Source organism: Sciurus vulgaris (assembly GCF_902686455.1).
Source record: "Sciurus vulgaris genome assembly, chromosome: 1".
In the NCBI taxonomy this organism is placed as follows: Eukaryota; Metazoa; Chordata; class Mammalia; order Rodentia; family Sciuridae; genus Sciurus; species Sciurus vulgaris.
The window spans coordinates 204,011,676-204,023,809 of NC_136461.1; the positions used below are offsets into that span (position 1 = coordinate 204,011,676).

At 60.6% G+C, this 12,134-nt stretch overlaps 1 protein-coding gene across 3 annotated transcripts in view; it reads right to left on the minus strand.

Moving 5' to 3' along the window:
* Positions 1 to 3,519: 3,519 nt before the first annotated feature.
* ST3GAL1 (ST3 beta-galactoside alpha-2,3-sialyltransferase 1) overlaps positions 3,520 to 12,134 on the minus strand; it is a 75,401-nt gene continuing 66,786 nt past the window's right edge. For all 3 annotated transcript variants that reach the window (XM_079134733.1, XM_079134734.1, XM_079134735.1), the window contains exons 4-8: positions 9,011 to 9,207; positions 8,064 to 8,243; positions 7,121 to 7,166; positions 5,851 to 5,970; positions 3,520 to 4,798 (exon numbers count right to left, since the gene is read on the minus strand). In XM_079134733.1, the coding sequence (XP_078990859.1) occupies positions 4,625 to 4,798; positions 5,851 to 5,970; positions 7,121 to 7,166; positions 8,064 to 8,243; positions 9,011 to 9,207 (717 nt within the window). In that variant the 3' untranslated portion in view covers positions 3,520 to 4,624. The remainder of the gene's footprint in view (positions 4,799 to 5,850; positions 5,971 to 7,120; positions 7,167 to 8,063; positions 8,244 to 9,010; positions 9,208 to 12,134) is intronic.

Consider the following 12,134-nt stretch of genomic DNA (forward strand, 5'->3'; position numbering starts at 1 on the left):
AGCTGGCTGCAGAGGAGGCCTGGACTTGCAGAGGGAAGGCTGGGTCTGAGTCCTGTGTCTGCCCTTAGCAGTCACGGCCCTGGCGGGCTGTGGGGACGACTGGAGATCACGCCCAGGAATGAGGTGTGCCAACTCAAGGGCCACACATCGGAGGTCTCATTAACATTTACAAAAATTTGGCATCACAGGGGCTACTCTGGGTTTCTGGATCTATTTTTTTTTAAAAAAATCCAAATGGGAGTTTCACGCAAACTTTAGACATGACTCATGTCCATATGCCTGCCTCTGCGGGTGACAGAAAGACACTCCTCAGCCCAGGTTAGAACCCTAGACCAAGTGGATACTCCGAGCAGAGGGCTTGTGCCCACTGGGGCCTCCTGAGGCCCTTTGCTTTTGACCCCCTGTCCCCAGGCTGGTATTGACAGATGAGACAGCCATAGGTTCTGGAGGCTGGGTGACTCCCAGTCACAGGGCAGGGAGTGTCATGATTTCTGAGTCCAGCCCCGATGTCACTCTGTCTCCCAAGCCTCTCTACACGTGACAGAAGCGACATTAACCCAGGAGGTTACCGGAGATAAAGCGTCGCACCATTTCAGGACAGAAAAGTTCTACTGAACAGAAACATCCAGGACCAGACCAAGCCAGGACTTGGAAGAAAGACACCCAAACACACTCAAACGATAAAATAGCTCTTTTTTAATTCACTTCAATTCAGATCATTGAAATATTCCACAATAAATAAAACAGAGCAGGGGCTGAGAGAGGCAGACTCGCCAATGTCATTCAAATCTCATCCAGGTCAATCATCGCTCAGCGGCAAAATCAACACGGGGTGGGGGGAGGGGAGCAAAAGCTGAATCACCAACAAGGGAAGGCAGGAGATCGAGATCGCAAAGGAGAAAAAGTGCTGATCAGCTTTGGCTTGGAGGGGCGTGGGCGGGCCGAAGCGATCTGCAGGAGGGACCCTCCCACCCGCTCAGTGGCGGGCGGCTCCTGGTGCAGCTGAGATGAAAGCTACCATCCTGGCCCTGGGGCCCTGGCAGGAGGGCAGCTGAGGGGAACCTGGTACCAGGGTAGAGCTGAGCTGGGGTCAGGGTCCTGCTGGGCTGGAAGGTGATCAGGAGGCTGGAGGCAGGCAGACGGGCTGCTAGGAAGAGGTCAGGCCCCTGTGGCTCTGCCGCTTGTTGGGGGAACGGCTCTGACATCTCCTCCCCTTTCCTCTGCACAGGTGACAGGCAGCACCCAGGGACACAGAGCGGGGGACACTCATGACAAACAGGAAGGGAGATCTGACGGTCTCAAAACTGGCTGGCCCAGGCCACAGGGGGATGAGCAGCTTGGAAGCCTGTGGCCACGTTAGTCACAAAACGTGTCCACACTGGACACCGTGTTATCCACAGGGAACTAACGGCTGCAGTTCCTAAGGATGCATGATTGGTGAGTGGCCCTCTTTGGCTGGGCAGCGGCCCCCCGGGGCTGGGTCCCTGGAGAAAGCATGTTCCATCCTAACCAGGAGAGGGAGGGTTTCCTACTTGTGTTCTCGCTGCCTCGAGGGGAAAGGGGGCGGCACAGGAGCCAGGCCGGATGCTCTCCCTGTTCTACTCCACCTCAACCCCGAGGCCCGGTTCACAGGGAGGTAGGATTGGCTTCGAGGGCCCCTTCGGGTGCCATGGTGGAGACTGGGAGCCCACCCAGACCCCTGGCCGTGCCCCTTCCCCAGGAGAGCCCCTCGTCTCGACTGCGCTCTCTTGCTGGCTTCCCTGACTGTCCCGCTCTTTGCTGGCATCTGACTTCTCCTGCAAAGCCAGGCCACCCGGTCTGCTGGGCGATGCTCGACAAACCCAGTTTCAAAAATGTTGAAGAATTTCTTCTCTGTCCTACATTCCTCCAGGGAGCCAAAGGCTACAGACCTGTCCTTTCTCCTAGCAGTGGACACAAGCAGGGTGTCATGCAAATCTCCAACAAATTGGGCGCCGGCTCACATGGGCGCCTGGCGGATGGGCAGCTGCCGCAATCTCGTGGGCCCACCTCGGTGGCCTTGGGTTCACTCTGTGTGCTGCAGGCAGGGGGCCCTGCTCCTTGCCCAGCTCAGGGCTGGTTTCCAGCGGCCTGAGGAGCACAGACCAGTAACCTCTGCCTGCGGTAGGCACAGAAGAGCTCGTCCGGCAGGGCTGCTTCGGGTCCACCGGCTGACAGCAGGACCAGTCCCACTGAGCCACCGGCTGCTTCTCGGCAGTCCCACACAGGCCAGTCAGTGCACTGCATTCTGCCACAGCGACTGGCTTTCCCGTGGTTACGCACCCGCCACTCAGTCAGTGAGACACAAAGAAGGGCCTGCATTTCAGACATGAGCCAGCCACGTCCTGTTCCTGCTCCGACTCTTGGACTTGTGCTCTTACAACTGAGGCAATTTCCCAAGTCACATCCCTTCCCCGGGCCCTGCTCTGCTCATCTGTAAAATGCAGATCTGCATCGTGGGCCGGAAGACACCTCGCAGCCAGAACATCCTCATGGGAGGGAGGGAAGGAGGGACGAGATGGGGACCAGACTAGCGACCCAGGCGGCACCCTGCTCAGACCCACCTCTGGACCTGTTCTTACTCAGTAGAACCAGAATGTAGCCCCTCAGCCTGAACCTGTCACCTGAAACCCCAGCTTTGAGGAGAAGGGCAGGTGGGCCCAAGTCCACACTCTTCTCTGCACCAGGGGAGTTTGTCCCTGGGGCAGATCAGCGACCAGCAAGCATCTGCTGAGTTCTTCACGCCACGTGCAACTGGGACCTCTAGTCTCAGAGGATGCATCAAGGCCTCAAGTTGACTGTCCACCCTCTACCCAAAGAGAGTCTCAAGTACAGGAAGATTTTAAAGCTTAAACAGATTTAAAAAACAAAACAAAAGAAAACCACCTCCAGATCCTGACTCTTTGAGAGTCTATAAAGGCTACGGAAACTTCTATCCCTAAATGCTCTATTGCAGACTTGGCAAAATACCGAAGCTGATGTGCAATTTTTGAGGACTCCTGTGAATGGCCTGAAGCCACAGGTGGCCCCAAGGCCCTGTGACTCCTCCCCCGCAGTTTGCACAGGGGACCTGAGCTGGGGACAGCCAGTCCCATGGCTTACCCGACTACGCCCTTCACACTCCACCAGGAAAACACCGCACCTCCCTGGGGCAGCACCGGCCTTCGGAAACGTTCGGCATGGGAAGAGTGGCTTCTCTGACTGAACATCAGTAACTGCAGCCAACAGTCACTGACCCTCGTCACTGTCCCCTGTGCCTGTGGCTCCACTCCTCCCCTCCAAGAGAGGGTTTCGCTGAGCTGGGAGACTCCTGGCCTGAGAATGAGTCGGGTCAGAAGGAGGGATACGAGAAGCGGGTGCTGGGCAGCAGGCAGGACGGGACCATCCACACGCCACCAGTGTGACACCTGCGATGCCCACCAGCCGGCCCCAGACTGGACACCCCCATCCCAGCTGCTGGGGAGGCAGAAGCTTGATTAAAACACCAGGAGCATCAGCAGCCAGAGTGCACACAGTGTCAGTTGAATTAAAAATAAAATCAATAAATAATCAGGAAGGCCGGCGAGGAGGGAGATGAGGTATGTGCAGGTCGCCGTTCCTTGGATGCCCCATCCCACCCCCAGGTGCCAAGAAGGTGGCCAGAAGGACTGGCCCAGACCTGGGCCCTCGGGGAAAAGGCTGGCTGTGGCAGGCCCCTCGTGGCCTTGGACGGTCACGGCACCAAACCCAGTGGTCCACGGAAATTAGAGCGGACGCGCCTCGGCTGATGACCGGGGGCTGAGCATCATCACTCAGACACCGGAACACGAGTCCCCGCCATGGAGCCGGGGCGGCTGGGGCGCCCACCTCAGGTGGGGGCTCTGGCCTCTCTCCAGCTGTGCATGCATTTCTCCCCAGGACGAAGGCACATGGACGTGGTCAGGTCTGCTCTCGGCCATGGTCAGAACCACAGAGATTGATCACTCCAAGGAAGAGTTTGGAAAGAGGCGTTGGCGCCTGTGGGAAGCCGGTAGCCGAGCGCCTGCGACAACCTCTGGGGTCAGAGACCTGTCCTGGTCGACAGCAGTGAGCTTCAGAAAGGGACGGCAGGGCCGTCACCCTGGGCGAGAGGCCAGGCCTCGTGCAGAAGGCAGCGCCTCGCCCAGTGTGTGCGTGGCCTGGTGCGGCTCTGGCCTGGAGGTGGCCGTCACTCACAGCCCAGCGAGCGTCAGGGACAGTCAGCCTGCCGGCCTCTGCCCGTTTCCCTGGGAGGTCGCCTGTCTTTTAGCATAGGCGGGTCTTCCATATGGGTCCCCTCCACCCCAGAAGCCAAAATCATTTTCACGTGGAGCTTTCCTGCATCACTGCAGCTTCTCCCAGCGCTGGGACAGCAGAGGGGGACACTCTCCCACCTGAGACAGGTTCTAAGACTTGCTCTGTGGCCCCGGCAGAGTGGGGCAGCTCTGCTGAGTAGATGCTGCTGAAAACGGGGGTGCTGGAGACTGCTCGTGGCCCCTGGGCACCCCAAGGCTGGCCCTGGAGCCCCGGGAAGAGAGAAACTCCAACGCGCCCCGAGGCTGGAAATCGAGGTACAGCGAGGTGTGTCTGTCCTTAACCCTTCACAACGTCATCTCCCCTTAAAGATCCGGATTTTGTTGATGGCCGCCAAGGTGGCTGTCACGTTGGACTCAAAGTCAGCATCATGCACCCCTGTCTTGCGGAAAGCCCCTGCTGATGGGTTGTTCTCCCAGTAGTGGTGCCAGTTCCCCTTGCTGTCTGCCCCAAAGCCGTACAAGTCCACCTGTGGGGCAAAGTGAAGGTAAGAGTGAGACCTGGGACCACCAGGAAAGGGAGCCGTGGCCAATCCTGAATCCCAGGCCATAGGAGACAGCCAAAGAGTGAGAGATCCTTCTGCGGACCCCCAGGGGTCAGCCAAGACCCAGCAAGTCAAGCAAAACTGGAGTCCGGCACGGGCCTGGAGGCCTTGGGAGAGACAGCAGGCAGGTGGGCCTGAGCACCGGGCCTCACCAGGAAAGCGTGACCTCTTCTCCAGCCCCTCCAGCGGGGAGGACAGTGGAGAGCGGGCTTGGGGCCAGGCAAAGGCTCCCGACCCCGCTGGCCCCAGGTGCATGCAGCTTCTCAGCAGTTCCTCCATGGACATAGGAGTACAGAGAGGAAGCAAGAGCCCAGGCAGGAACCTGGGTGGTGACCAGCTGTGTGACCGGCCACCTGAAGGTTGGGGATGGGAGACTGGGACCCGCCCCCTGTGGCCACTCTCTGGGATTCCAGCCAGCAACCAGGGTGGGCATAGGTTGTATGCGACAGAGACATTGGAGTGGCCTGCCTGAATCCAGGGCCAAGGAGGCAGGGCAGGACTGGCCCTGGGTCCTGCTCCTCTGCTAGGCGGAAACCAGCACCCAGGTGGGTGAACACTCCACAAGACCATTGGTCCCCAGCCTCGGTGGGAAAGGGGACCGTGGACACCTGTTTCCACTCCCAGAATTTCCAACGCCATTGGCCGGGATGTGGCCCAGGTGCTGGGCCTGGGCTGCACAGGTGGCCCTCAGGAGCACCTGAGGTCACGCGCCAAGGCAGGGGCAACTGTCCCTCCCAGAGTTGGCTCATGCAGGAGCTTCCACCACCCTTGGCCTGGTTCCGCCCTGGGCAACAGGCAGGATGTACCAGAATCCTCTCCTGAGAACCGACTCACAGACGGCCATCCCTCCTGAAAGTGTCGCCGGGCAGGCATCGCGGTCCCAGGAGACCAGGGGTCTGAGCCACCAGGGGCTGACGGCCCGCCCTCCCCTCCTCTCAGCACTGTGCGAGGCTAGCCCTGGACCCCAGGTGGCCCACCTCGTCACAGATGTGCATGGAGAAGATGACCGAGAGGATGCCGGTGGACGGGTAGCGCCCGTGGCCCTGCAGCCAGCTGTCGAAGACGTACTTGATGAAGGCCGGGTGGTAGATGAGGATCTGTGGGGGGCCCAAGGGGTTCCGGTGAGCACAGGCCTGAGCGCTACTGGCCAACACTGTTGTGGCTGCGGGGACGCAGCTCTGAGAGGGCTTGCTCACACGCTGGTGGGAGGGACGGACCCCACCCGGCGTCATGAGGTGGCGCTCAAGGGCCAAAGCACATGAGGAAGTAAAGAGGGGGCCACAGGTGCTTGGGAGGGAAGGCTCCTGGGAAGGGGACATTTAACTAAAACCCCGGGAGGCCCAGGAGCAAGCCCTGAGGCCTCTCCACGGGAGGAGGAGCCAGGGCTGCTCTGCCCAGCACAGCGGGACTCATTCTGCTCCGGGACGGCGGGTTCCTCTCCTTCTGCTACAGATGAGAAAACCGAGGCTCAAGGAGGCTCAGAGCCTGCTCCCCATCACACGGCCAAAGGGAGGGATCGGGGTCAGGTTGGCCTTGGTTCCATACCCCAGGGCCACTGGAGGACATGAGGGGAATTCTCAGGCAGCAGAGGGCACGCGCGCTCAGAAAGCCTAACACCGGCCTCCAGGATTGGACTGAAGGGAGGGTCTGCCGTCTCTGAGGAGCACTGTCTCTCAGTCTGGCTTCAAGGTACCTCCATCTCTGGAGGCGTCCCCTCCACCACCCCCAGACACCCCGGTGGTGTCCTCTTAGGGCAGTGCAGTCAGTAGCACCGGGCAGGGTGCTGGAGGAACAGGGAGACTTCAGTCCTCGCCCTCTCACCAGCGAGCTGTGTGTCCCCGAGCAGATTAGTGACCTCTCTGATCCTACTTAAATGTGACTGTGTGAAGGGACAGCGTTATGGGCATTTGCTTCCTTCCTTCTTTTGCCCTTGGCCCGGGTCTTAGTCAAGCCCGCACCAGGGAGCCTGCTGGGAAAGATGAAGCCGGGTGGGTCTTGGCTTAGAGATGCTCATGGCGGATGGACAAGAGCTGCCTTCACGCTGCAGCCCACACGCCCCTGGGGGCTTGTTAAAATTCAGATTACTGGGCAGCACCTCGGGTCCTGGGGACGGTCTGGGGTGGGCCTCTGCTGCCTCTGCTGCTGCTGCTCTGGAGACCCCACTTTGAGAACCCTGTCTGCACCAGGCCGGGCCGGGTGCATCCTCGGCACACCCAGCGCAGGGCTGAGTGGCTCAGCTCCACTCACCTTGTCCTGCTTCACGCTGATCTTCGAGGGGACGGGGACGTAGGTGCTGCAGATGGGGAGGGAGAAGGTGGTCAGCATGGCAGGGCTTCCAGAGCACTAGCAGCTCCGGGGGGGGGGGGGGGTTCTTCCACAGGGAGGGCGGGAGGCAGGGGAGGCTCCTGGGCCCCAGCCCTGCACTCCCTGCCCCTGTGGGCCCTGCGGGCAGCAGCCCCGCTGTGGACACCAGGGGGCGGCCTTGGCTCATTCTGGACTTCTGGTTTCCCTGAACAGTTAGGGCTGGATTTGATCCCAGCATAGGCTGAAGGACCACAGTGGGGACGTGTGATGCCTGGACCTTTCAGGTCCACAGGCCTGTGTCCAGCAGCTGGGCTGCTGGCTGGTGACCGGTGCAGGCTGAGGTGGCCCTGGCTGCCCCTGCTCACCTAGGAGGTCACATGCCCAGCATGAGAGCACAAGCCTGGCTCTGACCACCCGGGATCTGAGGCCAGAAGCCTAGCGGGTTCGAGCACAAGGAGACCACGGCTCGGCCCGCCTGCCTGCTCCTCCCAGCCCGGGCCGGCCCTCGCTCCCTGCAGACACAGACGAAACCCAAGCTCCTGGCGCCAGCTCTGCTCCCAGGGCACCTGGCCTGGGACCAGGAAGCACCCCTTTTGGGAAGAGTTCAGGCCTCAGACTTGGACCCAAATGGTGGCCGAGGCTCTGGGTCAAGTTTGATCTTGAGCACGCCAGAGCTACGGCGGGGGTGGAACCAACGTATGGAGTCCTTCCAGCAGGGGACCCCGGGGTTCCAGGGCCTCTGGGAAGGGGACCTAGGCGGTCCACTCAGGAGTCCCCTGCAGGACGGTGACACCGTGGCTTTGTGAAGAGGTGAGAGCTGGGGCAGTCGGAGCTGGACGGCCAGGGCAGGTGGTGTGAGCGGGGGCCATGTGTGCTGGGGACTCACTGGGAGATGGTGCCCGTGGTGGTGGCGCTGACCACCCACTGCAGGTCGGTGATCTTGAAGGGGACGAGGACCATGCTGACGTCCTCCCCCAGCTCCCGGAAGCTCTCGGGGTACACCAGGTGGTGGGTGGTCTTGCTGCCCACATCGGCCTCAAACCCCGCCGTGGGGGCCTTGTTCATCCTGGGAGAGAAGGGGGAAAGCCGCACTGTGAGGCCCTGGCGTTGCAGGACACAGGGCACTGGTCACGTGGCTTTAGCTGCCCTGTGACCTCAGGTGCGTCCCCTTCTCGCCAGGCCTCGATTTCCTCACGTGCACCCATAGGTGCTTCATGGTCCTTTATCATGGACCTGGAAACCTGAGGTCAGACAGGGTGTCCAGGCCACGGAGCCACCCAGTGTTTGACCTCAGGTCTGTCTGACCCTGACTCTGACTCTGCCCTCACCTCGAACCTTCCCACTGGACACCAGGTACACCGAGAGCTGGGTGAGGGGTCTAAGGACATCACGTCCAAGACACAGAGGGGCCTGGTGGAGAAGGTGGCTGGGGAGAGCCAGCCCCACCCGGCTCGTGCCCTGTCCTGGGGCCCTCGTGAGCACTGTGGCCAGGGTCCCAGGGTCCTAGGGTAGACGCAGGCCATTTTGAGGGTGTCTGTAACTTGGTGACAGGGAAATATGCGCTATGGTTCTGTCACAGCCTAGATGGCAAACGGGAGATGAATTTGGAAGACCAGTGTCTTCGGACCCACGGGGCCTCCCAGCCCAGCCCCCAGCCCCTGGGCTGCCCCTCGGTGGCTTTTCTCTGCACCCAGGGAGACTCCTGGTCCATCCCAGCCTGCAAAGCCCAGTTGGGAACAGCGGGGCGCAGCCCTGGTAGTCCCGGGGCTCCGGGATTGGGCCCCGAGCCAGGCTCTCATGCCCCAGGGTGGGCTCGGGCTGGGGTCCGCTCACCTCAGCACGAAGTCGTGACTGTCTATCTCGGGCCCGTAGGAGGACTCCTTCAGGTTGCCCGAGTTGCCCACGACGGCGCAGCGCCGGCAGCCGGCGGCCGGCTTCTCCAGCAGGGGGTCCACGTTCCCGGGCACCACTCTGAACAGCTCCTTGAGGGTGTCGTTCAGGCTGTTGGGCTTCTTCTCCCGCTGCAGCTTCTGTGGAGGACCAAGGTGGCGGTCGGCCTGGGGTGCTGCCCCTGGCCAGGCGGGCGCAGCGCCCCGGCCCCAGCTGTCCTCCGCTGGCACCTCCCGCGTGCCCTTCCTCTGCTGGGTGCTGGAGGTGACGGCAGCTCAGACACAGTCACCCACCCGGGAACCCAGGGCTGCTCAGGAACAGAAGGAGCTCCTTCATTCTCTCTGCTAATGTCCACAGACACCTCCTACGGGCGGCGGCCTGCAATGGCTGGAGATGGGCGAGGATGCTGACCACAGGCAAAGGTGCGGTGAGAAGCCCAGCGCTCGGCTCCACAGGCGGCCACAGCCCCTCACGCCGCACTCCGGGGTGCTGGCCCCGCCTGCTGACCTGCCCCTCTCGGAGTGCCTGCATCCCCCCAGGGTCCCAGCCAGGACCTCTGGGGTCCGTCTCACCCCACCTGCTCCTGATGGCCTCTTAACTCTGAACACCAGTTTCCTGGGGCTCCAGGCCCTTGGTCACACCTGATGGAGCCGTGGGGCGGGTGCAGGGCTGCTCTCTGGCCCGGCACACCTGACTGACAGCAGCAGGACCCTCTGCCCAGCCCTGCCCCTCCCACCCTCAGCAGCCCCAGGACGACTGCCCCTCACCCATCCTGACCAAGAGTGGCCGCTCGCTGGAGGCAAGGGCCTGTGTCACCTTAGCACGTGGCTTGCGTCTTCTGAGAGCAGCTCAAAGGCCCGCGCCCCGCGACTCCTTCCTGGCCCCTCCTGGCTGGCCAGACCTGAGGACACCCCTGGTTGCAGGACTTTGGTGCTAAAGCCAGGACAGTAGGCCACTCTTAGTCCCCATGGCTCTGCCCGGGTCTGACCCGTGTCTCCAGCGGCGCTTGGGCCCTGGAGGCCTGGAGTGGCTGCACGAGCTGCGTGGCACCTGGCCCACCCTCTCACCACGAAAAGGGGGTGGTGCTCCAACCACAGTAGGAAGGCGCTCTCGGCCAAGGGGCAGGGCGACTTGTCCCACGTGCAAACCAGGAACTGAATCTGGGCTTTCAGACCCTTAAGGTTTCCCCCAAATGGCTGCTGCCTCCAGCCTGCGACCTTGACCTTCAGAAGGCCCATCCCTGAGGCGGGGTGGGGGAGATGCACTGTGGGGTGATTCCGTCACCTGCCCCAGGGACATGGGCTGACTGGGAGAGGAAGGTGTGGCTAGAGGTGACTTTGGTCACTGTCCAGGAGGCCATGACCAGGAAGAGGAGTGGAGAGCTCCTGGGGCATCCAGTCCCCACTCAGAGGAAGGAATCCGAATTCCCTCCAGGAGGCATGTCAAGCATCGCCATGAGCACAAGACCCTTAGACGGGAGCTACAGTTGGACATGGTTTGAGAGACCCCAAGGCTTCATGTGTTGACACCTAGTCCCCGCTGTGAGGCGTTAAGAGGGTGGAGACTTCATATGATCATGGTGCACAGCTGTTGGGCCACCTTGATTACAATTTAAAAAGGCCCCCGACTGAATTTTTGTAGTTTTACAAGAAAAAGGAGAGAGGTCAGGAGACCCACACATGCCTCCTGTCTCTTGCCACGCAAGTGCTGTTGCCTCTGCATGGCCAGCAAGAAGGCCATCACCAGATGAAATCCCTCACCCTCCAGAACTGTGAGTCAAAACAGACCTTTTTTCTTTTTTTTTTTATAAAGTAGTCTGCCTCAGGTATTTTCTTATAGTAATAAAAACGGACTAATAAAACATGCCACAGGGAAACTGAAGGTGATGTTATTTGTACCATACTCCACATCCGCTAGAATGGTTATAGTTTTTGAAAAGGAAGAATAACAAAGGATAAGGAACCCTTGTGCACTGCTGGTGGGGATGTAATGTGGCTACTGTGGAAGACCGTGTGGTGACGACTCCTTACAAGGCTGACGCAGAGCCACTCTCTAACCCCACCATGCTGACCCCAGCTGCACAGCCAAAACAGTCAACGGCAGTCCTGAGCCAGTACTGGCTGACCTAATGTCCACCATAGTCAAGAGGTGGACCGACCCACGGGTCCAGAGGTGGATCGACAGATAAGCCAAGTGTGACCTGAAAATGAGACGGAAAGCCACCTGCCTTAAGGAGGAAGGGGATCTTGTTCTAGGCTGCAACGCGACCGGTCTAGGGATCATTACGCCTGGTAAGACACGTAGTCGGGAGGGCCGCGGGCAGGCGTCCGCAAGGACAAGGCATTTCCTGGAGAGTCAAACTCAGGAGACTGGAGGCTGAATGGTGGATTCCAGAGGCTGGGGAGAGGGGCAGATCTACTGGGGAGGAGGGTGCTGGGTTAAGCAGTGGCGAGTCACACGACGCCCTGGGCGCGTCATGCCAGTGACTGTACACTTACAAGAGCTCAAAGCCACGGACGTTACGCTCTGCACACTTCACCACAGGAACAGACCCAGCATCCAGCCAGCCCCTGCCTCTGATAAGACCTCCTGCGGCCACTCCACCATCCAGACCTCCAGACGACCTCCTGGGGGCCCTGCCTGTCTGACAAGCTCCTCGTGACGCTGCTGCTCCTGGTGGTCCTGGGTAGAGGACCCCAGCCAGGCCTGGGCGGGAATCTCTGTGGAGGCCCCAGCCAGGGAGGACGCTGTGTTCATCACCTCATGACCAGGTGTGGGACGCTGAGTGGCCTCACAGGCACCCTACCCAGGGAGGGCCACTGTGCCTGCCTGTGTCCCTCAAGCAATGACATTTTCTGAGCACCTACTGGACTGCAGGCTGGCTTTGCCGGGACGGCCCAGGCTGAGGACTTGAGGTCAGCTGTGCTCCTGGCTGGAAACAGCCCATGCTCACCTGGGCCCAGTCCGGGGCTTCGAGAGCTCCTGCTGGACCACTCCTGGGGGACTCTTTTTAACAACTCACTTAGGGCAAAAAGGAAAGTTAATTTGGCAAGGAAACTTCAGACCC